The 24,830-nt window shown below is 56.1% G+C and overlaps 1 protein-coding gene and 1 non-coding gene across 2 annotated transcripts; both read left to right on the top strand.

Moving 5' to 3' along the window:
- Window positions 1–316: 316 nt before the first annotated feature.
- SUPT5H (SPT5 homolog, DSIF elongation factor subunit) lies at window positions 317–24,655 on the top strand. Its single transcript, XM_056135631.1, has 29 exons — window positions 317–399; window positions 631–705; window positions 9,858–10,023; window positions 11,626–11,691; window positions 12,671–12,740; window positions 12,853–12,921; window positions 13,004–13,069; window positions 13,191–13,221; window positions 13,651–13,719; window positions 14,596–14,847; window positions 16,086–16,175; window positions 16,287–16,357; window positions 17,475–17,580; window positions 17,747–17,840; window positions 17,937–18,073; window positions 18,507–18,662; window positions 18,766–18,912; window positions 19,566–19,712; window positions 20,001–20,126; window positions 20,998–21,082; window positions 21,280–21,390; window positions 21,474–21,576; window positions 21,657–21,784; window positions 21,870–21,975; window positions 22,229–22,387; window positions 22,477–22,645; window positions 22,747–22,950; window positions 24,142–24,237; window positions 24,317–24,655. The coding sequence occupies exons 2-29, from the start codon at window positions 631–633 to the stop codon at window positions 24,458–24,460; spliced, it is 3,243 nt and encodes a 1,080-aa protein (XP_055991606.1). The 5' UTR covers window positions 317–399; the 3' UTR covers window positions 24,461–24,655.
- LOC130044578 (small nucleolar RNA SNORA42/SNORA80 family) lies at window positions 1,304–1,440 on the top strand. The gene has a single exon (XR_008795432.1). It is a non-coding gene; the product is annotated as a small nucleolar RNA SNORA42/SNORA80 family (small nucleolar RNA).
- Window positions 24,656–24,830: the final 175 nt, after the last annotated feature.

The following is a 24,830-nucleotide window of genomic DNA, read 5'->3' as shown; positions in this document are numbered from 1 at the left end:
ATAAAACGGAAGTAATTACCTCCCAGGAAATCTTCAAAGGGTCTGTAAGATAAAATGATTCATTATTGCTAACTTATTATTTGTGAATTCCTTCTCCCTCACGAGTTCCGTCAATGATCTGCACTATTATTAAGCAAAAGTCCCCAGCCGGAGACGGCCGAACTGCGCAGGAAATTAACGTCTACCTTTGACTCTCCCAACATGTCAACTCCAAGGTTCCACCTACTCCCGTGCCACTCGCAGGATGGCGTCCCGGAAGTGCGTCCTCCGGAGGCCTAATCCCGTCGATCTCGCGTTCATCTCGGTCGACGGGTAGGGTCTCGCGAGAATGCACGTCAATCTCAGGCAGGCGTCGTGTGAACAGCAGCTGGTGCCGAAGGCGGAGGTGGAATCGGAGCGGTGAGTGCGGGTCGGGAGTCGCAGAGGCAGGCCCGGGTTCCGGGCCAGGGCGGGCCGTGTGTTGTCGACCGAATTTGGGGGTTCGGGCGGTGCAGCGGGAGGTACCGGGCCCCCGGTCGACAGTGAGAGGCTGCCGGAAGCACGCTCCGGAGTTTTCCTTTTGGAAACCTGGGGGGGAAGGCTCGGGACTGGGCCCCGTCGTGAGGTCCCTGTCTTGTCCCGCGCTAGCAGATGTCGGACAGCGAGGACAGCAATTTCTCCGAGGAGGAGGAGAGCGAGCGCAGCAGCGACGCCGAGGAGGCCGAGGTGTGTTGGCGGGGCCGCGGGGGGTGGGGGGGGAGGCGCGCACCTGGGGCTGGGGCCCCTGGAGGGGCTCAGCACGGGAACTGAGCGGCCCTGGGGCTTGCGCGTTGTCAGAGGGGACCTGGGGAGGATCGGGTCCCGGCCAAGCAGAAGCATAGTCGGCCCGGTGACATAACGGGGTGCGAGCCCCGGGCCGGGCGCATGGCAGACGTGGCCGTTTTCGGTGCGGAGTATGTTCTCGTCTTTCCAGAAACATCTCTCCGGTGTCTGGGTGTCGGATGCGCTCATTTTTGCTTGTGGGGGGCTACAGCGGTATGCATTTAAAAACTCTGGGAGAAGTCCAGTTGGGGAAGTAGGAGGCTTGGTTGCCCCTGAATTGTTTTCCTCCCAGTGGGAGTTCACCTTGCTGATCATAGGACAACCAGGACTTCATCCTGGGGCGCTGGGGATGGCCCCAAGGGCTCACACTTGCAAGCACTGTTGGAGTCACATACCTGACCCCCTGGGGTCCCTTAAGTAGGGTGATGGTGGCAGGGTGATATTTGAAGAAACAGCTTGTGAGGGCCAGTGAGTCCTATCAGTCCCCAGAAAGGATTCCAGTGCATGGGTTTGGATTTATGGCAGGTCCGTCCCCATGGGCCTCTCATAGTGTGCCCCATGCCAGAGCAAGCTGTGACCTGGAACCATTGCCTGGCCCTTTGGCAGTGGGCTGCAGGCACTGAAGCCGGTCTCACAGTGCCAAAAAAAAGAAGGAAAAAGAAGTGTAATAGTGAGGCGGGGACAGCAAGGGCAGAGTTGAGAAGCATTTCTGAGGGGTCCAGTTTGGAGGGTCCTGGGTAAATCATGAAGATGTCTTCAGAGCCACATCATGGGGCCTTTGAAGGTTTGTGAGAGGAGTTTAACCTTAACTGAGACAGAACTGTGTGAGGAGCACCGGAAGGATATAATAATCTAATCTTTTGAAAGGATCACTCTAGCTTTGAGTTTGAATGTTTCAAGAGCCAACTCATATTTCCAGCGATATTTCTGATTTCAGGTCATGCTTGATGTTACCGTAGTGCATTTCTGGCTGATTTCTATCGTGTTTGGGCCACACCCAGAGGTGTTTTGGGGGGACCCATTTGATAATCCAGTTGAGGCGCTGGCTCCTAGTTGTTGAGCTATTTCCCTGACCCTGTTTCTAGCTTATTGATTTGTTGGACAAATAAGTACTTGATTGTCATGTTGCAGACTCAGTGCTGCAGAGAATGGAACAAGGCAAGGCTTGCTTCTGGACCACACCCGTCGGTGCTCAGGGCTTACTCTTGGCTTTGCACACAGCGATCACTTTGGGTGGTGCTTGAGGAACCATATGGGGTGCTGGGGATAGAACCCGGTCTTCTGCATGAAAGACAAACACCCTTACCTGATGTGTTATCTCCTTTCACTTATTTTCTCAAATTATCTTTTGTTTGGGTGCCACATCTCAAATTATCTTTTGTTTGGGTGCTCAGGGACTGCTTCTGGCTCAGGGTTCAGGGGTTGCGCCATGCAGAACCTGGGAGCCATGCTGAGAGCCAACCCCGGTGGCCGCCACCCACCGAGCATGTGCTCCAGCGCCGTGAGCCATCGCCCTGGCCCTTATACCTGCTTGTTTTCATTTTTGGGCCACCCCTGTGGTGCTCAGGATTAACTCCTATCTCTGTGTTCAGGGATCGCTCCTGGTGGAACTTGGGGTGCTGGGAATTGAACCCCTGTGTGCCAAAGAAGAGAGTTCCCAACCCACTGTACTCTCTAATTCCTACCTTAATTTTGTTTTGTTTTGGGGCCACACCAAGTATTGTTCAGGGGTTCCTCCTGCTTCTGCACTCAGGAATTACTCCTAGAGGTTCTCGGGGACCATAAAAGATATAGCGTGTCGAACCTGGGTCCGTTGCGTGCAGAACCAATGCCCTACTTGCTGTGCTATCTCTCTGGCTCCCCTTAAACTTATTTTCAAATGTTATTGTCAACACACACAAGGGTGATTTCACAGAAATATCCAGATTTTTCTTTTTCTTTTCTTTTTTTTTTAAATGGAAAGAGCCAGCAACTTGACACCCAGAGACCGCTCTTCTCTAGCTCCTTGCTGAAGTTCGGTTGCTCCTTAAGGACTGGGCATGTCTTTACTTTCTAGCATGTTTTTGTTGCCGTTTATCCTCATTCCTGCCCTGTGGTATGTTTAAGGAAAGGAAAGATTTCACGTACCTGTAGGAAAACATCAGGTGTATGGAGAGAATCCTGGATTTCTCCCGAGCTGCCCTCCTTATTTTTGTCCCCTGCTGGTCCTCTGTGGGCATTTGATTGTGTGGTGCCCCCTTGGGGGAATATTCAGCGCCCATTGAATTGCTGGAGGAATCTAGGTGCTGTAGGGCGGTGGGGGGGATGGAGATGTTGGGGAATGTGAGGGAGGGTGACAGGAAGCACTTTTGGTCCAAGCACGGTTGTGTTTAAAAGGACCTGGCAATTGGTAAACACTTTAACCTTGACTCATGGCTTCTTCCTGGCTTCAAGACATTTTGCTTGTGGTTAAAACCTGGTGGTAATGACACCAGGATTTTCGGTTCCTCCTTTTTGCTGGGAATGTGTGGTTTGTACTGTGTAGCCTCATTTTCCTAATACCACACCAGGCTGTAGTTTTTTGTGAGGGACCACACCTGCTGTGGTGCTCGGGGCTTACTCCTGACTTTGCATTCTGGAATCACTCTTTTTTTCCCTTTGTGGGTCACGCCCAGCATTGTACAGGGGTTACTCCTGGCTCATGCACTCAGGAATTACTCCTGGCAGTGCTTGAGGGACCATCTGCGATGCTGGGAATCGAACCCGGGTTGGCCGCGTGTAAGGCAAATGATCTACCCATTGTGCTATTGCTCCAGCCCCCACTCTTTTTAAAAAAAAATTTATTTTCTTAAGGTTGTTCACATTAATTGATTATATTCAATATTTCAACACCAATCCCACCACCATTACATCTTCCCTCTACCATTCAAGCCTGTTTGCCAGGAGCTAGATAATTTATTTCCTATTGCTTATTATGAATATCATAAGAGGTCACGCGACCACTTTTGCTTCTGGAATTCTAAAATTGTAAATGGTTGGGGTCAAGAGAAATCTCTGTGGGGAGCTAATCCATTTTGAGATTCATTTGGCAGTCTCAGGATCAAGGCTGTTGATGTGCTGAGATGGTGCCCAGAGTCAGATTGTGGGAGTGACAGCCAGGACCCCAAGCGGGCAGGAAGACGGGAAGGGTCAGCCTGTCTCCACTGCTGCCATGTGGCCTGGAGTCTTAGTCCTGGCACCTGCGTAGCTGGATTTTGCTTCTGGAAGCTTATGGCCACAGGGTTTTGTCTGGAGTGGGCAGAGAGGGCACACCCTTTGCATCTGAGGTGCCCCGGTGGAATTGGCTCGGTGTGGGGTATGGAGAGATCTCCAGCGAGCTGCTGTCTCAAAAATCATTCTTGAAAGGTGTTTGGGGCACCATATGTAATGTTAGGATTTGAACCCAGGTCAGCGGTGTATAAGACAGGTGCCCAACCCGCTATACTATCTCTTCGGCTGCACATACCAGGCTCTTCACTCACATGCTGACTCTTCTGCTGACCCCAGGTGGGCAACCTGAGGTCCGCTCTCCTAGCGCTCCATCAGATAGTAGGAAGAGGGCTTTTTTCATACTCAAATGTTGGCATGGCCTTTAACGACCAGTGTCTGTGGATGGATGGGTCAGAAGGGCAAATTATGAGTCACTTTTGGGGCAATCTGCTTACCTCTCAGCTCTCATAATTAGTGTATTCATTCATTCAAATGAACAGCAAATGTTCATTTGAGTTTCTAACATGCTGGGACCTGAGCCTGCATTGCTGAACTAGTGCTCTGTCTTGGGGTGGAGAGATTTTTGTATTTTGTTTTGGTGCTAGGGATCGAACTCAGGGCTTCACACATACAACAGAAATGCTCTACTGCTGAGACATATCCCCAGCATGGATTGAAGGGGTTTTTTTGTTTTGTTTTGTTTGAACCACACCTACCCATGGCTCAAAGCTTACTCCTGGCTCTGTACTCAGAGATCTCTCTTGACAGGGTTTAGGTGGACCGTATGCGGCTCTGGGGATCAAACCAGGATATCTGTCAGACCCTTTACATCCTCTTCTGTTTTCAGTTCTGGGCTAGGTGACATGGGGACCCAGAAGTGCTGGAGGCAGCTTGGGCTCTGTTCTTGGGTTCCCTGTGTTGAGGCTGGGATGGAGGAGGGAGACCTTGAGAGTTGAAAACTAGAAGACTGACTTTCAGAGTGAAGAGAGAAAGGGTAGGCGTGATGGGGCTGAAAGAGGGGGTGCTTGAAAGTATGAATGAGGCATAGGGAAGGACCTATTTTGCTTTTGGGGGGCCACAAGCAGGCATTGCTCAGGGCCTAGTACCACTCCTGGTGGCACAGGAGGGCCTGGCAGTGCTAAGATGTTGGGGACCCAGCTCAGGACCTGGGCACACAGAAAGCAGGTGATCTGCCCTGTGAGCCACGTCCTCAGCCCTGAGAAGGATGTTTACTGTGAGGTCCGGCACGTGTGGTGGCCAGTGTGAGACGATGGTGTCAGTTGTCCTTGTGTCTGGGACTTCTCCAGAGATGGGCGTTCCAGAGAGGCCGTGGGCAGAGTCCAGGCCAGTTGGGTCTGCACCCGAGGGCAGTGGGGAGCACTGCATGATTTATGCTGGGTACCAAATGATCAAAATCCTATTTTATTTACTTTGGTTTTGGGGCCACATCCGGCAGTGCTCAGACTTACTCTTGGCTCTGTGTTCAGGGATCACTCCTGTTGGTGCTGGGGTACCATATGAGGTGCTGGGGCATCGAACCTGGGTTGTCTGTGTGCAAAGCAAGTGTCATACTCTACTGGCCCCCTAAAATTGCTGTTTTCAATCACAGTTTGCCTAGACTGTAGTCAAGACAGTGACTCATTCGATGAGAAAGCTGTTTCCTGCAACATGTGTCTTTTTATTGAATCTGGGGGAATGTTCCATTTTGGTGCTGCTGTGTGCCTCAGATTCAATGTTTAGGATTTGTGTGTCCTTGGTTTTGAGAAAGGACAGCCTTAGGCTTATATTACCTGCATCTGGCAACTGTATCTTGCTGGGACTTAGTTGTTTCCTGTTACAGTTAGGGTTTCCTCTATTAGTAACAAAGTTGTCTCTTAAAATCTAAAGGGGGTTGCGTGTGAGAGTGTGTGTGTGTGTGTGTGTGTGTGTGTGTCTGTGTGTGTTTGGGGGCATGGGGCTCACACCCTGAGGTACTCAGGATTTACTCCTGGCTGTGTGCCTGTTTACAGGTCTGTGTGTGGTGTTGGGGATGGAACTGGGCTTGGCTATGTGTGATGCAAGCACTTGATCGCTTGTACTATCTCTGCTAAACATTTTTGTAACTTTCTTTTTAACTTGTATTAAAGACAGGTAAGGCATGATTATTACCATAATGCAATCCAAATATAAAATAAAATTTAATGTGATAAACTTTAGATTCCAGAGTCAAGAACTTACTTGGGTACTGGAGCGATAGCACAGCGGTAGGGCGTTTGCCTTGCACGCAGCCAACATGGCCGACCCGAGTTCGATTCCTCCACCCCTCTCGGAGAGGCAAGCTACCGAGAGTATCTCGTCCGCACGGCAGAGCCTGGCAAGCTACCCGTGAGGTATTCGATATGCCAAACACAATAACAACAAAGTCTGCAATGGAGGCGTTACTGGGCCCGCTCAATCGATGATCAACGGGAGGGCCTTTACCTTTACCTTTTGTAACTTAAGAATTTTTTTTTTTCCTCTTTGGGTCACACCTGGTGATGCACAGGGGTTACTCCTGGTTCTGCACTCAGGAGTTACTCCTCGCGGTGCTCAGGAGACCATATGGGATGCTGGGAATAGAACCCGGGTCGGCCGCATGCAAGACAAATGCCTTACCCGCTGTGCTATCTCTCCAGCCCCAAGAAATATTTTTAAAAGATGACTTTTTTATCTTTTTTTTTTCTTTTTGGGTCACTGTCACCGTCCTCCCGTTGTTCATCGATTTGCTCGAGTGGGCCCAGTAACGTCTCCATTGTGACACTTTTTGTTACTGTGTTTGGCATATCTAATACATCACAGGGAGCTTGCCAGGCTCTGCCCTGCGGGCGAGATACTCTCAGTAGCTTGCCGGGCTCTCCGAGAGGGGCGGAGGAATCGAACTCGGGTCGGCCATGTTGGCTGCATGCAAGGCAAATGCCCTACCGCTGTGCTATCGCTCCAGCCCCAAAAGATGACTTTTTAAAAAAAGATCTTATTTTTGGATTTTGTTCCACACCCGATGGTGTTCAGGGACCACTCACTCCTGGCTCTGCACTCAGGAAGCACACCTGGGTCTGTGCTTAGGGACCAGGCCTCGCAGTGCTCGGGGGACCATATGGGGCAGGGCCACGGCTGCATGCTAGGCAAGCATCTGAACCTTTGTATTATCTCTCTAGCCTCAGAAACTGATTTTAAGTGAAAACGAGTCTGGGAGATGACTCAGAGGGCATGGTTTGTTTGGAAGTTCCCTAGGGTTTACTCTCCAGCATATGTGACTCCCTGAGCACTGGGTATGGCCCCTCAAATTAAACTAAAGTAGGAATTACACGAAAATGTGCACAAATTGATGGAAATATTGTGTATTATTCTGTGTGGACCTGACTAAATGGCTGTAAAATTAATATGAAAAAGAGTGAAGACTGGGGAATAGTTTTGTCTGGACCTTAGTCTAGAAAGAAGGATTAGGGGGCTAGAGTGATAACACAGTGGGTAGGGCATTTGCCTTGCACGCAGCTGACCTGGGATGGATTCCCAGCATCCCATGTGGTCCCCTAAGTACTGCCAGGAGTAATTCCTGAGTGCAGAGCCAGGAATAACCCCTGTGCATCACTTGGTGTGACCCAAAAAGCAAAAAAAAAAAAAAAAAAAAAAAAGAAAAAGAAAGAAAGAAAGAAGGATTAAAGGTCCAGAGGCCAGAGAAGATAGCAAGGATTCAGGGGGGTTTGTTTTGTTTTGGAGCCACACTCAGCGGTGCTCAGGCTTATTCCTGGCTCTGTGCTCAGGGCGGGCTCTGGGGACCATATGGGATATGGGGTGCTGGGGATCAAGCTCAGGTCAGCCATGTACAGTGCAAGCTCCCCACCTGCTGTGCTATTGCTCTGGCCCCAAGATTCAGGTTTTAGAGATCAGCCTTGTGGCCCAGGCTGGGGGATGTGGGGATCAAGAAGGGGTGCCGATTGGAGAGAGGATTTTATAAAGGCAGGAAGGTCAAGAGCAGGAGCCTGATGGAGGGCGTGGAGGAAGCTGAGGGCACTTTGGGACCTGGTGAGTATGAAGGATCACAGGATACCTGTTGGAGGCATCCGGAGACTCTTGGCATGGGGGTATCTGATTCTGGGGAGAAAAGGGAGGTGTTCAGACCACTGGGATGTCATCTGCAGAGACAGCAACTAGGATTGTGAGAACTCCCAAGGGCCCAGGGAGAGTGCGTGGTAGGTGGAATGCTGCACCTTGGAGGGGCTGCAGAGCAGTCAGGGGAGCCTTCAGAGGACCAGCGTGAGAGGCAGGGGCAAGAGGGGTGCTTCTGACAGAGGCCAGACAGGGCATGGGCTTGGGGAAGCCCCGCAAAGTGGGCTGAAATTCAAACGGTTTGTGTCAGACTCAAGGACCAGGCAGCAATCTTGGTGAGCATGTGGACCGGAAACGAGCTGTGGGACTCACCGTCAGACATGCCCTCCACAGCCGTGGGGAAGGCCAAGCTCCACAAAACTGCCACATTTATGGCTGACTTTGGGAGATGGCTCCCCGGCCTGAGTGTCTGCTCTGCGTGTGGGAGCTCTAGGTGCCAGCCTTATCTCCTTGTGGTCCCAGCCACCTCCAAGTGTCACCCAAAAGCAAAGAAGCATCCAGAAACTCCAGCCAAACCATACAGACCAAAACCAAAAAATTCCCCCAAAGCATTGAAAAACTGGGCGAGGCCTAGCAAGGTCTTGTGGGTGCTGTGGTCAGCCACCGCCCCCACCCCCGTACGTGACTGACTGGGGGGGGGGGGTGCTATCCGAGAATGGAGGCCTGGGAGATGGCTCAGTTCTTGGCAAGTGCCAGGCCCTGAGCTTGGTTTCTGGCACCACTTGGCCCCTTGAGCTTGCTAGAGATGATCCTAGCGCCCTGGAGCAGAGGGTGTGGCTCTTATAAAAATGTACTTCAGAATTGTTCTTTGATGATCAATACAGTTTTTCAACTCAAATAACCATACAAGTTTTTATCTTTGAGTTACTTAGTGTGTGGGTTTTTTTTTTTTTTTTTTTTGCTTTTTGAGTCACACCTGGCGATGCACGGGGGTTACTCCTGGCTCATGCACTCAGGAATTACTCCTGGCTGTACTCAGGGGACCATATGGGATGCTGGGGAATTGAACCCGGGTCAGATGCGTGCAAGGCAAACGCCCTACCCGCTATGCTATTGCTCCAGCCCCTGAGTTATACTTTGATTTGAAAATGAAGTCTTCTGTGATTATTTTTAATTTAGTAAAAACATTAATTGTAGTGTCAACCCAACACTACAATTAATGTTTTTCTTACAGGATCAGGGAAATTTTTTTTTTCCTTTTTGTGTCACATCCAGAGATGCTCAGGGGTTGCTCCTGGCTCTGCACTCAGGAATTACTCCTGGCAGTACATGGGGGACTGTATGGGATGCCGGGGATTGAACCCGGTCAGCCCCATGTGCGAGGCAAATGCCCTACCCGCTGTACGATCATTTTGGCCCCCAGGATCAGGGTACTTCTAAGTAAAACTTAAACTTTTGTTTTACTACCTTATCATTAACTTATTGTGACAATTACTGCCAATATTGTTTTATGCTCTTGAGTCAATCTGTGCCAAGATGCCAGTAAATTTTACCCACTGTTTTGTGCCATCATCGAAATGTTTATATTGTTTTTCCAGCATAATATATGAGAATCAAATTATTTAACACTTTAAAAAAATGTGCTTCAGGTAGGGAGGGCTCAGATTGACTTGGGAGACCAAGATCAGGTTTGGGGGTGGGAAGCTGGTGTCCAGAGATGGGGGTCCACAAACCCTGTTGCATCGCCCTACCTGGCCCTGCAGGTAGAAGAGGAGCAGCGGAGCGCAGCAGGCAGTGAGAAGGAGGAAGAGCCAGAGGAGGAAGAGGAGGAGGAAGAAGAGGAGGAATATGATGAGGAAGAAGAGGAGGAAGATGATGACCGGCCCCCCAAGAAACCCCGCCACGGCGGCTTCATTCTGGATGAAGCTGGTATGTCTCAGAGCTGTTCAGCTGCGTAGACGGCCTGGATTTCTCCCTGAGCACCACTTTTCTACTGCAGAGTTTTTGATTTTAGTTTTGGGTCACACCTGGCGGTCCTTGGGGGAACCCTGTGGTGCTGTGGATGGAACCCAGGGCTCCTGTGTGCAGAGCATGTGTTCTACCCTTTGCATTATCACCTAGCCTTCAGATGTGGTTTTTGCTTTTTTGAACCCACCCAGCAGTACTCAGGATCTCCTCCTAGTTGAGTGTTCAGGGCCCCCTTATGGCTGGACTTGACTAATCGTGTAGTTCCAGGATTTAACCTGGTACTCATGCATGCAAAGCATGTAGTCCAGCACATCCCCAAAGTTGTTGGGTTTCTTTAGTGGGAGAGCCTCATCCGCTGGTGTTCAGGGGTTACTCCTGGCTCTGCACTTAGGAATCACTCCTGGCGGTGCTCTGGGGACCATATTGGATGCTCAATTAAACCCAGGTTGGCTGTGTGCAAGGCAAGCTCCTTACCTGCAGAGCTATAGGCACCCCCACAAGCACTGGCAAGTGTGACCTGTAAGCCCCCCCAAAACATGAAACAAGACCTAGGTGAGGGTCCCTGGCCCAGAAGTTGGCTTGGTGTTTTTCGAGTGATTTCCAGCTGTGGGCCCAAGGTGAGCCCGAACAAGTGCTGCTTAAGATCCCCAGAGAGAGGGGCTGCAGAGAGGTGGCTCAAAGGGTGGGAGCATGTGCTTTGCTGCAGAAGCCCCTGTGGGATCCTGAGCACCAGCAGGAGCACCACTCTCTCCTCCCATCCCAACACTGTATTTCAGGGGGTGACCTCCATCACAGAGGCAGAAAGGGTCCCTCTGGAAGAGGCTCCATGGCTTAAAGTCAGGGCAGCTTTGAGGGCATGAAGTTCGTCCCTGGTGCCGAGAGATCCAGAGTCTGGGGTCAGGGAACATCTGGGGGAAATAGTGGGAGGTCATAGGCATTTCTTTACAGGCACAGCTTTACTTCGGGCAGTTGGGACCACACCCCACAGTGCTGAGAGCTACTCCTGGCTCTGTGCTCAGGAGTGACCCGTGGTGGTAACAAAGGGACCCAACCCCGGTCAACCACATGCAAGCCCAGGGGCCACTGCAACCACTCTTCTTTCTTTGCGAGTCCCTTTGTTTTGTGGATCTGGGGCAGGGCCAGGTGGTGACCTTCCGTGTTCCCTGGATCTCCCCAGGACCTGATGCTCCAGCTTGTGTTTCTGTTTCTTTTTTCTCTCTCTCTCTCTCTCTCTCTCTCTCTCTCTCTCTCTCTCTTTTTTTTTTTTTGCATTTTGGTTCATACCCGGTGATGCACAGGGGTTTCTCCTGGCTCTGCACTCAGGAGTTACTCCTGTCAGTGCTCGGGGGACCATATGGGATGCTGGGATGTTGGGAATCGAACCTGGGTCGGCCAAGTGCAAGGCAAATGCCCTACCAGCTGTGCTGTCCCTCCAGCCCCAGCTTGTGTTTCTGGAGGACTCTGTGTCCCTGTCTGTCTTCTCGAGGAGATGTTTCTGGGAGCCCTCGTCCTGAGGCCACCCTCACCCCAGTGCCCCTGACCACTCGCCTCTCTCTATTTCAGACGTGGATGATGAGTACGAGGATGAAGACCAGTGGGAAGATGGAGCCGAAGACATCCTGGAGAAAGGTGGGCGGCCCCGGCTCTGTAAGATCACTAGGGGCTGTGGCCAAGAGGACCTTGAGAGCCCCTCCCCTCACCCCATGACTTGCACCCCCAACCCCCACCCCCTCACCTCGCTTCTTTCTGTCTTTGCCAGAGAGACCGGCTCCGTGCCCTTTTCCTTTTAGGCCCATGAGTTGGGGGGTGGGGGCTGCGGGACGGGGTGTGGGGAGAGAACATTGGGACCCCAGGGCCCCACCGAATCCCTTTTGGGCATAGTAGGGTGGGTGGGCTCTGCCCCATGGTACCCCCCACTTCCTGGGCCAGTGCCCCCTTCCCTGTTACTTCTCGTTCTGTGCACCTCATACATTTCGGCTTCTCCCCCAACCACCCGGTGCCTGGCCTTTACTTTTGATTTTCAACCTTCCTGTGTCCCTCCTTTCTCCTCCCCCCACCCCATTGGTTGATTTTGCTGCTATAATTTGGCTCATACTTTGTCTGCCCTCGCCCACCACCACCACCACCATCACCACCACCACACCACCACCACCACCACCTCCTCCTTCTCCAAGTAGAAGAGATTGAAGGTAAGAGTCTGGAAGTGTGGCTCCCTGCCTCACCCCACCCCAGTCGCCCGCCCCCTCCCCCCCACGTCCCAGCCCTCGTCCAGCCCTGGGGCCTGGGAGTTCTGGGGTCACAGCACTATCAGTTGTTGGCTTGGGTGGGCAAGAGTGTGTGTGTGTGTGTGTGTGTGTGTGTTCGTTCGTTCGTATGTTGGTGAGTGAGATGGGGTGGGTGGGATAGGGAATAGCTGACTGTCCTGCCACTGCTGGACAGGGTGCTGAGGGGGGTTTCCTTGGTGACCATCCCAGCCTTTGTCACGTGAAGCAGGGTGCTGAGGGGGGTTTCCTTGGTGAGGTGTGTCTGGCCCACTCAGCCCCCCTCCTCTCTCCAGGCCCCTGCTCTTCCCCTTCTCTCACTCATCCCATCTGTGTATTTTTTCCAGCATCCAACATCGACAATGTTGTCTTGGATGAAGACCGTTCTGGGGCGCGCCGCCTGCAAAACCTCTGGAGGTGAGCCGGACGGGGGGGACGGGGTGCGACTGCTATTCCAGGGAGGCCCGGGTGAGGCCAGCCTACCCGCTTTGCTCCCCTGGTCATCCATGCTTTCTCCCATGTGTTCTAGGGACCAGCGAGAGGAAGAACTGGGCGAGTATTACATGAAGAAATACGCCAAGTCATCTGTGGGAGAGACGTAAGGACGCGGTGGCATGGTGCGTCAGGGGCCCAGTGGGAAAGCCCTGGGGCCACCTTCCCAACCCTTCTGCTCTCTCCAGGGTGTATGGAGGGTCCGACGAGCTCTCAGATGACATCACTCAGCAGCAGCTGTTGCCAGGAGTCAAGTAAGGGCACTGGGGCTCCCCCCGGGCAGGTTGGTGCCCCTGTTCCTGTAAAGCCTGGAGGGGCAAGTCGTGTCTGCCATAAGGACAGTGTCATACAGGACTCCCCTTTCCTCTCCTGTAGGGACCCCAATCTGTGGACTGTCAAGTGTAAGGTATGTGGGAGTCGGGGTGCTGCCTGCTGGGGACAGCCTGCCATTTGCCCTTTTTTGTTTTGAGGGGGTTGGGGTCACACCTGGCAATACTTAGGGGTTAGTCCTGCACTCAGGGATCATTCCTGGCGGTGCTGGGATACCCTATGGGATGGAACCTGGGTCGGCTGCGTGCAAGGCAAACGCCCTCCCCACTGTGCTAGGCTCAGACCCCTGCCCCTTGCCTTTATGGCCTCCTTGGCGTCTCGCTCTCCGGGGCTGCTTCCTTCCTCCTCTCCCCCATTTCTCTGTCTCCCAGTTCTGCGCACAGCTCTGTTTCTCTGGCGCTCTTCTCCTTTGCCTCGCTCATTTCCTACCTCTTGCTGGCATCCCACGCATCCATGCTGGCCATGCCTGTGCCCATCTCTCCTGATTTGACCTCTCTTGTTCCAGATCGGGGAGGAGCGGGCCACGGCCATCTCCTTGATGCGCAAGTTCATCGCCTATCAGTTCACAGACACGGTGAGTCGGGGCCAGGCCCAGAGGGGACGGTGTCAGGGCCCCCAGAGCCCCCCAGGCAGAGCAGCGCCTCAACCATCTCCCTCCCTTCCCTCCTTTAAAGCCGCCCTCTGCACTTGGCAGAGTGTCTGGGTCTCTGATTTCTGGAAGACAGTTTGAGATTCTTTATTGGTTCATATTACAGTCTTAAGGGGCTGGAGTGATAGCACAGTGGTAGGGCATTTGCCTTACAAGCAGCCAACATGGCTGACCCGAGTTCGATTCCTCCGCCCCTCTCAGAGAGCCCCGCAAGCTACTGAGAGTATCTCGCCCGCCCGGCAGAGCCTGGCAAGCTACCTGTGACGTATTCGATATGTCAAACACAGTAACACCAAGTCTCACGATGGAGACGTTACTGGGCCCGCTCGAGCAAATCGATGAACAACTGGAGGATTGTGATTAGAGTCTTTATGGTTTTTGGTTTTTTTGTTTTTGGGCCACAGCTGGCAAGGCTCAGGGGTTACTTCTGGCTATGCACTCAGGAATTACTTCCGGCAGTGCCCGGGGACCCTAGAAAAAGTACTTTTTCAGACTGGGGGGACAGATAAGTAGTGGCACGTGTTCCTTGTGTATGTGAGGTCCTGGTGTTGATCCCCAGAAAGAAGTTCCCCTGAGCACCACTGGGAGGGCCCCCGAGGGCCCCCCCCTCCCAAGCAAAGCCAGGAGTAACCCTGAGCACCGCTGAAGGATGTGGCTTCCCAAACCCGATCCTGCTGGGTGACAGGGAGTCCCTGGGTGCTGCTGGCGTGCCGAGCGCTGGGTGACAGGGAGTCCCTGGGTGCTGCTGGCGTGCCGTCCTTCAGTTTTTCACTCTCTCCTTGCACCGACTTGCCCCTCCAGCCCCTGCAGATCAAGTCAGTGGTGGCCCCGGAGCACGTGAAAGGCTACATCTACGTGGAGGCCTACAAGCAGACCCATGTGAAGCAGGCCATTGAGGGCGTGGGCAACCTGCGGCTGGGCTACTGGAACCAGCAGATGGTGCCCATCAAGGAGATGACAGACGTGCTCAAGGTGGTGAAGGAGGTGGCCAACCTGAAGCCCAAGTCCTGGGTCCGCCTCAAGCGGGGCATCTACAAGGATGACATTGCTCAGGTACGAGGTCTGGGGCGCCACCCACACTTCTGTCCCTCTGCCCTCGGCTTCGTCCCCTCCTGTCCTGCTACCCCTCCCACTTCTCCCCTGGCGCAGAGAGCAGAGCAGACAAGAGGGCTGTCTCCTGTGCAGAACACCTAGCAGAGAGCTGGAGGTGCCAGGCCTGCTCAGGGATCCGGGGTGGTGGCAGAAGGACTCAGCTCGCAAGGGAGACCGTCCTGTGCAGGAAGGGAGGGCAGGGTGGTAGGAGATCGGCTCAGGGAGCTGCAGGCCCAGTGTTGAGCATCATTTTCTTTTCTTTTCTTTTTTTGCTTTTGGGGTCACATCCAACGATGTTCAGGGGTTATTCCTGGCTCTGCACTCAGAAATTACTCCTGGCGGTGCTCAGGGGGACTATAGGGGATGCTGAGGATCGAACCCATGTTGGCCACATGCAAGGCAAATGCCTTACGCACTGTACTATCGTTCCAGCCCCTTGAGCACTGATTTTTACTGGCATCTGGTGGGAGGTTCGAAGGGACCTGGTGTGGCTTTGTGTTTTGGTCTGAAGAGGCTTTTCTGCCGCTGCACTCCAGAGTAGCCTCTTGGCTCTGAAGTGGAAGCTCAGGGGAGCCCAGGGGCCCTGTGCTTGTCAGGAGACATTCTTGGTTTCAAGTAGGAAGGAAGCTGATTCTCACCAGGGAGGATGTTAAAATTTTACAGGATGCCCCCCCACTCCGTCATACAGAAACCCTGGCAGGAATCCTGGGGTATGCTGGCTGCGGCCCCTGGAGCAGGAGACCCCGTGAGGAAGCCGCAGCCTGGGTCAGGGTGGGTGACATGGACAGGACAGGTCACCACAGTGGAGTTGGGACAGGATATCAAAGGCAGAATCCATAGAGGGAGACAGTGGGAGGGAACAGAGTCCGGACTCGTGCCTGTGCCTGTGTCTGGGCCGTGGGCCAGTAGAGCGGCAGAAGATAGGTTTGGGGAGATGGATCAGTGGCATCTGAGGTGTGAGGAGCCCTTGTTGACCCCCAGCTGGTGACAGCAGCAGCCTGGGCCATGGGAAGGGGCTGCCGGTGAAGGGGACATTCAGTTTCAGAGCCAGGGGGAGCCGGCTCGGCCCAGCTCTCCAGGAGCTTTTAGCAGTCAAGTTTCTTCCTGACACCAGACAGCTCCTTCCTGTGCTAGGGGTCAGGGAGGGGCGAGCCAGACTCCTGCTGCCTCCCCCACACCTGGCGCCCTCCTCCTCTCAGGTGGATTACGTGGAGCCGAGTCAGAACACCATCTCTCTGAAGATGATCCCGCGCATTGACTATGACCGCATCAAGGCCCGCATGAGCCTGGTACCGCAGGGACACGGGCCCTGGTAGGGGTGGGGGGATGGATCCCTACGGGTGGGTGAGCCCTCGCCCTCGCCCTCACCCTCGCCCTCGCCCGCCCTTCTCCCTCCACAGAAAGACTGGTTTGCCAAAAAGAAGAAGTTTAAGCGGCCTCCACAGAGGCTGTTCGATGCCGAGAAGATCAGGTGCGTGTCTCGGGACTGGCTGGCGGCTCTCGCATCTGCAGTGCTCATGGTGGCACAGGGACATGCCCGCACGAGTGATCATCTTGGCAGTGTGGTCTTGGGAAGCCACATGCCTTAGTTTTCTCTGCTGTAAAGAGCCCTAAAAGACTCGCTCGCTTCCTCGGGTTCCAGTGAGAATTGGCGAGATTGATATATGCCCATGGCCGGTCACCCTTGGCCCGTAGTCAGTGTGGGTTCACCTCTGAGATGGGGTTTGTTGCGTACCCCTGGTCCTTGGAGGCCCTGACACCTGAGGGGTGGAGGTCTCAGCCGCTCCCCAGTTGTCCTCCAAGCTGGATGAAGCATTGCAGTCCTGAGGGGCCACCTTCAGAGCTGAGGTGGAGTTGTCGGCTGCCAGTGCTCTGCCTTAGCAGGACCGCCTCTGCCTCTGCCCCTGTCCCAGGGCCTGGCTGGACCCATTTGCACCCTGGGCATCACCAGGCCTTCCCGTGGGTGACTCTGGGCCAGTTAGGATCCCCCGGCTCCCATTGGGCAGAGCATGCTGGCCTCTCCCGGATTCCACCTGGAGAAGACGGTTAAGCGGCTCCCTCTGGCCCTGTTCCCATTCGGGGAGTGTGGGTGGAAAGGCCGCCCAGTGCTTACTGGGGATGCTTCAGGCAGTCTGGTAGGGGCTAAGTTCCTCCCCAGACATACATGCACCTCTAGACTGGAGTCAGGGCACAGGTTTGGGAGGTCCACCTCCTGCCTTTGAGTTTTGACCCGTGGCCCTGAGCTGCCCTTGCCAGGGAAACCAGAGGCGTGAGTGGTCTCCCATTGCGGCCAGGCACCTGCGGGTCACCTGGTCCATGTCTGAGAACTTCACGGAGCACCTGCCCTAGGTCAGGCCCCTCTGAAGAGGAAGTGGCCAGGAATGAAAACAAGCTGGCTGGTCCCACAGGGTGCTGCAGGAAGGGGTGGGTGGCAGAGTGTAGAGAGCTGGAATGCCCTTTGCACTTTAGGACAGTTCCACCCACTAGCGGTGCATGTGAGGTTGGGCCTGGCAGCATCAGGCAGTGGCCAGAGGCCAGTCCCGGGCTCCTCTGTGCTCACCCTCCATACTCTCCCACCATCCTCGCAGGTCCTTGGGCGGCGACGTGGCCTCCGATGGTGACTTCCTTATCTTTGAGGGCAACCGCTACAGCCGCAAGGGCTTTCTGTTCAAGAGCTTTGCCATGTCTGCTGTGGTAAGGCCCTGAGGGATGTGCTGGGTGGGGGGGGCAGGGGCAGGGAGAACATGCTCGTCTGCCCCTGTGGTTCGGCCCCCCCACCACGGGTGCTCGGTGCCCCGGGGGTCTTCCTGAGGGCGGGCCTCACTGTGTCTCTCCCCTGCCCCGGCCCTGCTGGGTGCAGATCACAGAAGGCGTGAAGCCCACCCTCTCTGAGCTGGAGAAGTTTGAGGACCAGCCTGAGGGCATCGACCTGGAGGTGGTGACCGAGAGCACAGGTATTTGGTCCCCATCTGTGCCACGGGTCGAGGAGGGGGGTGGGCCCCTGGCCGTCAGCCCCTCCGGTCAGCCCTGCGTCTGCTCTGCGTCTGCAGGGAAGGAGCGCGAGCACAACTTCCAGCCCGGGGACAACGTGGAGGTGTGTGAGGGGGAGCTCATCAACCTTCAGGGCAAGATCCTCAGCGTGGACGGCAACAAGATCACCATCATGCCCAAGCACGAGGACCTCAAGGTGGGCGCAGGCTGGACGCATTGGGGTGCAGCAGCAGTGCTGGCGGTGGCATCTGCTAGGGGAATCTGGGGAGTGGGGAATCTGTGTGTGTGTCTGTGTGTCTGTGTGTGGGGGGGGTTCTCTGTGTGTGTGGCTGTTTGTGTGTATGAGTAGTTGTGTGTTGTAGCAAGGGAGAAAGGACAACCAGTGTTATCCTACAGTATGTGACTGAGTGGCGCTGTGTGTGTGTGTGTGTGTGTGTGTGTGTGGCTGTGTGGCTGTGTGAGTGTGGATGGGGGGCTTGCTGTGCGGCTGAGGGCCTCTATTTCCAGTGTGGGGGGCTGAGTGGTCAGCTGGTCTGAGCCTGGGGGTTTTAGCCTCTGTCTTTTCTGAAGGGTTGGGCATGCTGGGAGCGCTGCTTCCGTCCATCTGCTCACCCCACACCCAACCCTAGGACATGCTGGAGTTCCCAGCCCAGGAGCTGCGGAAGTACTTCAAGATGGGGGACCACGTGAAGGTGATTGCTGGCCGGTTCGAGGGGGACACAGGCCTCATTGTGCGGGTGGAGGAGAACTTCGTCATCCTCTTCTCCGATCTCACCATGCACGAGGTAGGCAGGTGGGGGGCGGTGCTGGGAGCTGAAGGGACATTGACATGGGGAGCCCCGGGAGATGCGCCCCTGGAGGCCCTTCAGCCCTTCCTGTTGTCCACAGCTGAAGGTGCTGCCCCGGGATCTGCAGCTCTGCTCCGAAACAGCCTCTGGGGTGGATGTTGGCGGCCAGCATGAATGGGGCGAGCTGGTGCTGCTTGACCCCCAGACTGTGGGCGTCATTGTGCGGCTGGAGCGGGAGACCTTCCAGGTATGTGTCAAGCTCACGCAAGCTGAGAACCCTCGGCCTGGGGCACGTGGGTTCCGGTCTCCGGGATTCCGGGCAAACGTCATGTCAGCTGCCCTTGCCGGGCCTCAGTATCCCCGCCTATGAAATGGTGGTGGCTGTGTCTCTCACCCTGGCCCAGTATGCACAGGGACTGGGTGCTACGGGCACCCTCCTGCCCTGCCCCATGGGTACCGGAGCCCAGGCGCAGTGCTCTGGGCCATGGGCTGTGAGTTCACATCTCCATGGTTGCTTCCGTGCTGCTGCCCTGGGCTATTCCCCTACCCTCCCTGAGCCTGAGACCAAAGCTGCCCCTTTGTAAGATGGGGTTCAGGGCGGTTTGAGGCTTCAGGGGAACCTGGTGTGAAGAATCTAGCGTGGGGCCCAGCATGGAGCAAAAAGGCAACATTAAGTGCCTTTCTCCTGCCCATGAGGGTGTTTGGGATCGAGTGGACACAGCTGGTGTGTTTAGGGGGGTAGGCAGTACCTTCAGGTAGGGCACTTTCTCCAGGTCTGTCCCAGGGCCGGGAGGCCATGTGGGCTGCTGCATTTGGAAGTTCTCCAGGAAGGACCCTTCCACATTAGGGAAGCCCTTTCCTGTCACCCTTTAGCGTCCTTAGCGTCCCGCCCCTCTCTAGGTGCTGAACATGAATGGGAAGGTGGTGACTGTCAGGCACCAGGCTGTCACCCGGAAGAAGGACAACCGTTTCGCGGTGGCCCTGGACTCAGAGCAGAACAACATCCATGTGAAAGACATCGTCAAGGTCATCGACGGCCCCCACTCGGTGAGCCTTTGCCCAGGCCAGGTCGGGCCTCGAGGAAAAGCTGGGGTGGCTCTTTTTTGGCAGGCTGTGGAGGGGTGTGTCATACCCAGCAATGCTCAGGCATTACTCCTGGCTCTGCACTCAGGAATTACTCCTAGCAGTGCTCAGGGGACTATAGGGGATGCCGGGGATCGAACCCGGGTTGGCCACATGCAAGGCAGATGCCCTCTCCGCTATACTATTGCTTTGGCCCTCATGAGCTGGGGTGAAGCCAGCCCTGAGGGTGACCATCGTCTTCCTGCCGTCTAGGACCGGGAGGGTGAAATCCGCCATCTCTACCGCAACATTGCCTTCCTGCACTGCAAGAAGCTGGTGGAGAACGGGGGCATGTTTGTCTGCAAGACGCGCCACCTGGTGCTGGCCGGAGGCTCGAAGGTGAGGGGATTGGTGGCGCCTGTCTGTGGGTGCCTACTCGCCTGGCCCCAAGGGATAGAACATGCATTAGGTAAATGAGGGCAGGAGGCAGGATCAGGGTCCTGCGGGAACGCAAGGTTGGCTGGGATCCCGAGCTCATGACTGATTCCTGCCTTCACCTTTTATTTGGATTGGGGGTAGTGCTCGGGGATCGTGCAGTGTCAGCAGACAGACCAGACCCCTCTCACCGGCTGGTATGGGGGGATCAGTCTAGTAGGAACTTGGGGGGACCGTGACCCTCCTGCATGCAGAGCGGCCTGAGCCTCATTTACTCAGCTTTACTCAGCTTTTACCCCTGGTTGGTGCTGGGCACATTAGTGAACGGGAGAGAAGCCTTTGCCTGCTGATGGAGGGAGGGTGGTAGGGAGGCAGAGTGGGCTGGGACGTCGAGAGGCAGCCAAGAAGGGCCGAGAGCGCAGAGTGAATGAGAGCCCAGAGCAGGCTGGGAGGAATTGCGCTGGGCTAGGGAGCGGGCAGATGGCAGGGGTTTGTGCCACCAGTTGGTCACTTCTCTGGGAGCTGGGCGCCATGCCAGCAGTGGGGCCAGTTCACTCCATACAGTGCCTGTCTTGAACCTGGGTCTCTGGCAGGGCCTGTGCTCAGTGCCTTGAGCTAATCCCCTGGCCCAGTGTTGACGTTTTTGATGGCACCTTTGGGTGTAGTTCCTTTGCCTGGTGGCAGGTTCTTGGGCAGACTCCATGGCTTGTCTTGTGGCCCTTTCCCCAAGGGACATCCTGGCTCTGCTGCCCGAGAGGGCCTGACCCCATGGAGGCAGGGGCCCTTGGGAGCTTGTCACCTGCCCACTTGCCACTTCCTTCTGGTCCTCCTCTAGCCGCGAGACGTGACCAACTTCACCGTGGGTGGCTTTGCTCCAATGAGCCCCCGGATCAGCAGCCCTATGCACCCCAGTGCTGGAGGTGAGGGGGCGGGCAGGGATGTGGGGTGCTGGGGAGGCAGACTTCCCTCACACTCCCCAAGCTCCTGCTCTGGGCCGGTTCTGCATGAAGGGGGGTGGCCAGGCGGGGAGAGGCCAGAGAGGGCAGGTGAGGGGCAGTGATGGGCATAGCCCTGGGCATGGTGCTCTCCTCTTCCTCCTCCTCCTCCTCCTCCTCAGGTCAGCATGGCGGCTTTGGCAGCCCTGGCGGCGGCATGAGCAGGGGTCGGGGGCGGAGAGACAATGAACTCATCGGTCAGACTGTGCGGATTTCCCAGGGCCCCTACAAAGGTGACCTGCAGGCCACACAGTGGCTGGGGGAGGGGCACGGCGATGGGGCGCCCCCTGGCCTGACCTCCTGCCCGCCACACCAGGCTATATTGGCGTGGTGAAGGATGCCACCGAATCGACAGCCCGCGTGGAGCTGCACTCCACCTGCCAGACCATCTCTGTGGACCGCCAGCGACTCACCACCGTGTACGGCCGGGCCGCGCCTGAGCGGGGGGACGCGGACCAGAGCTGCCGGCCGCGCTCACCCCACTGTTCCTGGTGCACAGGGGCTCCCGGCGTCCAGGCGGCATGACCTCCACCTACGGGCGGACCCCCATGTACGGTTCCCAGACGCCCATGTACGGCTCCGGCTCCCGCACGCCTATGTACGGCTCTCAGACGCCTCTCCAGGACGGTGAGCTCTCACAAGGACAGGGCTGGGACTCGGGTGGGGGCGGGGCGAGTGTCGGGATGGAGCTGAGGGCAAACTCTGGTTTCAGGAAGCCGCACTCCGCATTATGGCTCACAGACACCCCTGCATGATGGCAGCCGCACTCCTGCCCAGAGTGGGGCTTGGGACCCCAACAACCCGAACACGCCATCCAGGTGAGAGTCAGGAGCGGGGTGGGCAGGGCTCTCTGAGGCTGCAAGCCCAGGCTGTTAACCAGGGGCCCAGCGGGACAGGCGAGAGGGTTGCTAACCCTCCGCTGTAGCCCTGGTGGCTGAGACCTGGCCTAGGGGACGGATAGTGGCGGCCGTCTCTACCACGTCTCCCCACAGGTAAAGGGAGCCTCCAAGCTGAGGGGTTGTGGCTGTGCCTGGCCACCAGTCACTCCCGATGGACTTCTCTTCCCAACAGGGCTGAGGACGAATATGAGTATGCCTTCGACGATGAGCCCACCCCATCCCCACAAGCCTACGGGGGCACCCCCAATCCCCAGACACCCGGCTATCCAGACCCCTCTTCCCCCCAGGTCAACCCACAGTACAACCCACAGACACCAGGAACACCGGCCATGTGAGTCCACAGAAGGTCCCTCCCTCGGCCCCCATGCAGCCCTTGTGACCCCCAGCTCCCACGAACGCCCCTCCTTCCTTTCTCTGCAGGTACAACACAGACCAGTTCTCCCCCTACGCCGCCCCCTCCCCACAAGGCTCCTACCAGCCCAGCCCCAGCCCTCAGAGCTACCACCAGGTGGCCCCCAGCCCAGCAGGCTACCAGAACACCCATTCTCCGGCCAGCTACCACCCCACGCCCTCGCCCATGGCCTACCAGGTATGGCTCAGCTTGCGTGCCCTCAAGGGGGCGAGCTGGCAGGGCCTGGCCTGTCAGGACAGTTGGACAATCAGCCAGTGGCCCCGTCCTTCTCCCTACAGGCCAGCCCCAGTCCCAGCCCTGTGGGCTACAGTCCGATGACACCCGGAGCCCCCTCCCCTGGAGGCTACAACCCCCACACCCCAGGCTCAGGGATTGAGCAGAACTCCAGCGACTGGGTGACCACTGACATCCAGGTGAAGGTGCGGGACACCTACCTGGACACGCAAGTGGTGGGACAGGCAGGCGTCATCCGCAGCGTCACGGTAAGTGGGACCCTGGCTGCTGGGCACCCTTCCCTCCCGCTCCTTGGGGGCCTGGCTTTGTCTCTGAGCAGCTCAGGTGAGGCAGCAGGCTTCCAGGCTGGGCTTTCTGCCTTAGGCCAGTGCCAGTGGGGGTGGGGGTGCTTCCTGACACACACCTTAGGGTCATCCTGCCCCCCAGCCCATTCTGCAGGCAGCGTTCCCCTCGCCCCTTCCTCTGAACATGCTTCCTGCCTTCCTCAGCCTTGGGGAGGCACGAGCAGGGCCCCCGTAGGCCCCGGGGGGTTCTCTTCTTGTACGCTCTGCTGCCTGAACGCAGGGCTCTCCCGGGTTCATAGTCAAGACTGGGCTCCTCAGAGAAGGGTGGTTCCCAGTAGCTTCCAGCAAACAGCAGCAGCTGTCACCACACCCAGGCCCTCCCTCACACATCTGACACGGCCCCGGGTAGTGGCTGCTGTGAAGCCAGCACTGGGAGAGGGGAAGGGGGGGGGCACAAGAGGGGGACTCTGCAGGCTGGAGGCCACTTTTTCCCACTTAAGGGGATTAGGATAGGTTTCCTGGAGAGCATGGGGACAAGAGGAGTCGAGCGGAGGAAACTGAGGAGAACTCTGCTGGAAAGGGGGTTAAATGTGCTCATGAGAGGGCACGGACTGGGGCTGAGGGTAGACCCAGCCCCTTTGGGGGCCTGGAGTTTTTCATTATGGCTACAGTGCCCAGGGCCAAGGAGGGAAAGCGAGCAAGAGGCCAGAGCGTGACAACCCAGGACTGTGCCAGTCTGTGTCCTAAGTGCACCCAGGGAATGGGACGGGGTGGTGGGGGGAGGAAGGGCAGGAGTGGGGGAGGGGAACGGATCCGGATCCTCTTGGAGTCACTTCACTGGATGGGATCATGGGAGATGGACTGGGCACCCAGGGGAAGGGCGGCTGCACTGCAGTAAGGTAGACTACTCCGGAGGCTGGGTGGACAGTCCGCAGAGCTGGAGGGAACCAACCAAGACAAGGTCAAGCTCCTAGGGAACCCCTGTAGGTGGGTCCTAGGAGGGGCCCGTTGGGGGCCAAGGCCAGGCCCCTGCAGTGTCAGTAACTCCCCGGCATAGTCCAGGCCCTGGGGCGAGGCCATCTTGATCTTTTCATCCTTGGCCCTGAGCTGATCTCTCTGGAGCCTGGCCAGCTGAGCATGCTGTCCCCTCCCCAGGGCGGCATGTGCTCCGTGTATTTGAAGGACAGTGAGAAGGTGGTCAGCATCTCCAGCGAGCATCTGGAGCCCATCACCCCCACCAAGAACAACAAGGTAAGGAAGGGCCAGGCCTGGGCGGAGGGGATGCTGGCCTGCTGGTCTGGACCCTGACCTGCACCTGCCCCGCCCCCAGGTGAAGGTGATCCTGGGTGAGGACCGGGAGGCCACCGGCGTCCTCCTCAGCATTGACGGTGAGGATGGCATTGTCCGCATGGACCTGGATGAGCAGCTCAAGATCCTCAACCTCCGCTTCCTGGGGAAGCTGCTGGAGGCCTGAGGCGGGCGGGGGGCTGTTGGCGCTTGGCAGATGGACAGGGAATAGGGCTAGTCTTGATTTTCCTTTCTGGGTTCCTCTCTCTTTCCCCGATGTCCATGGAAATCAGAGTAAAGTCTTGGGGAGGGCTTCCGCCATCCTGTACCCGCTCTTCCCCGGCTTGCTTTTATGTTATGCTCTTTCAATAAAAAACAAAAACAAAAAAACTTGGTGTGTGTGTGTGGGTGTGTGTGTGTGTGTGTGTGTGTGTGTGTGTCTATGTGTGTTAAAAATCCAAAAAGGGAGCTGGGAGGTGAGACCTCAATTAGGGCACCTACCTCGCATGTGCCAGACCTGGTTTGTCTCCAGCACCACTTGGGCCCCGAGGAGCACT

This window comes from Sorex fumeus, unplaced genomic scaffold (assembly GCF_029834395.1).
Source record: "Sorex fumeus unplaced genomic scaffold, SorFum_2.1 ptg000122l, whole genome shotgun sequence".
NCBI lineage: Eukaryota > Metazoa > Chordata > Mammalia > Eulipotyphla > Soricidae > Sorex > Sorex fumeus.
This window is presented reverse-complemented; position numbering and strand designations above follow the sequence as displayed.

Coding starts and splice junctions, on each gene's coding strand:
- SUPT5H (XM_056135631.1), top strand. CDS start 631: ATGTCGGACAGCGAGGACAGCAATTTCTCCGAGGAGGAGGAGAGCGAG. Junction 18,663..18,765: donor CCGATCTCACCATGCACGAG/GTAGGCAGGTGG, acceptor TGTTGTCCACAG/CTGAAGGTGCTGCCCCGGGA. Junction 22,646..22,746: donor CCTCGCCCATGGCCTACCAG/GTATGGCTCAGC, acceptor TTCTCCCTACAG/GCCAGCCCCAGTCCCAGCCC.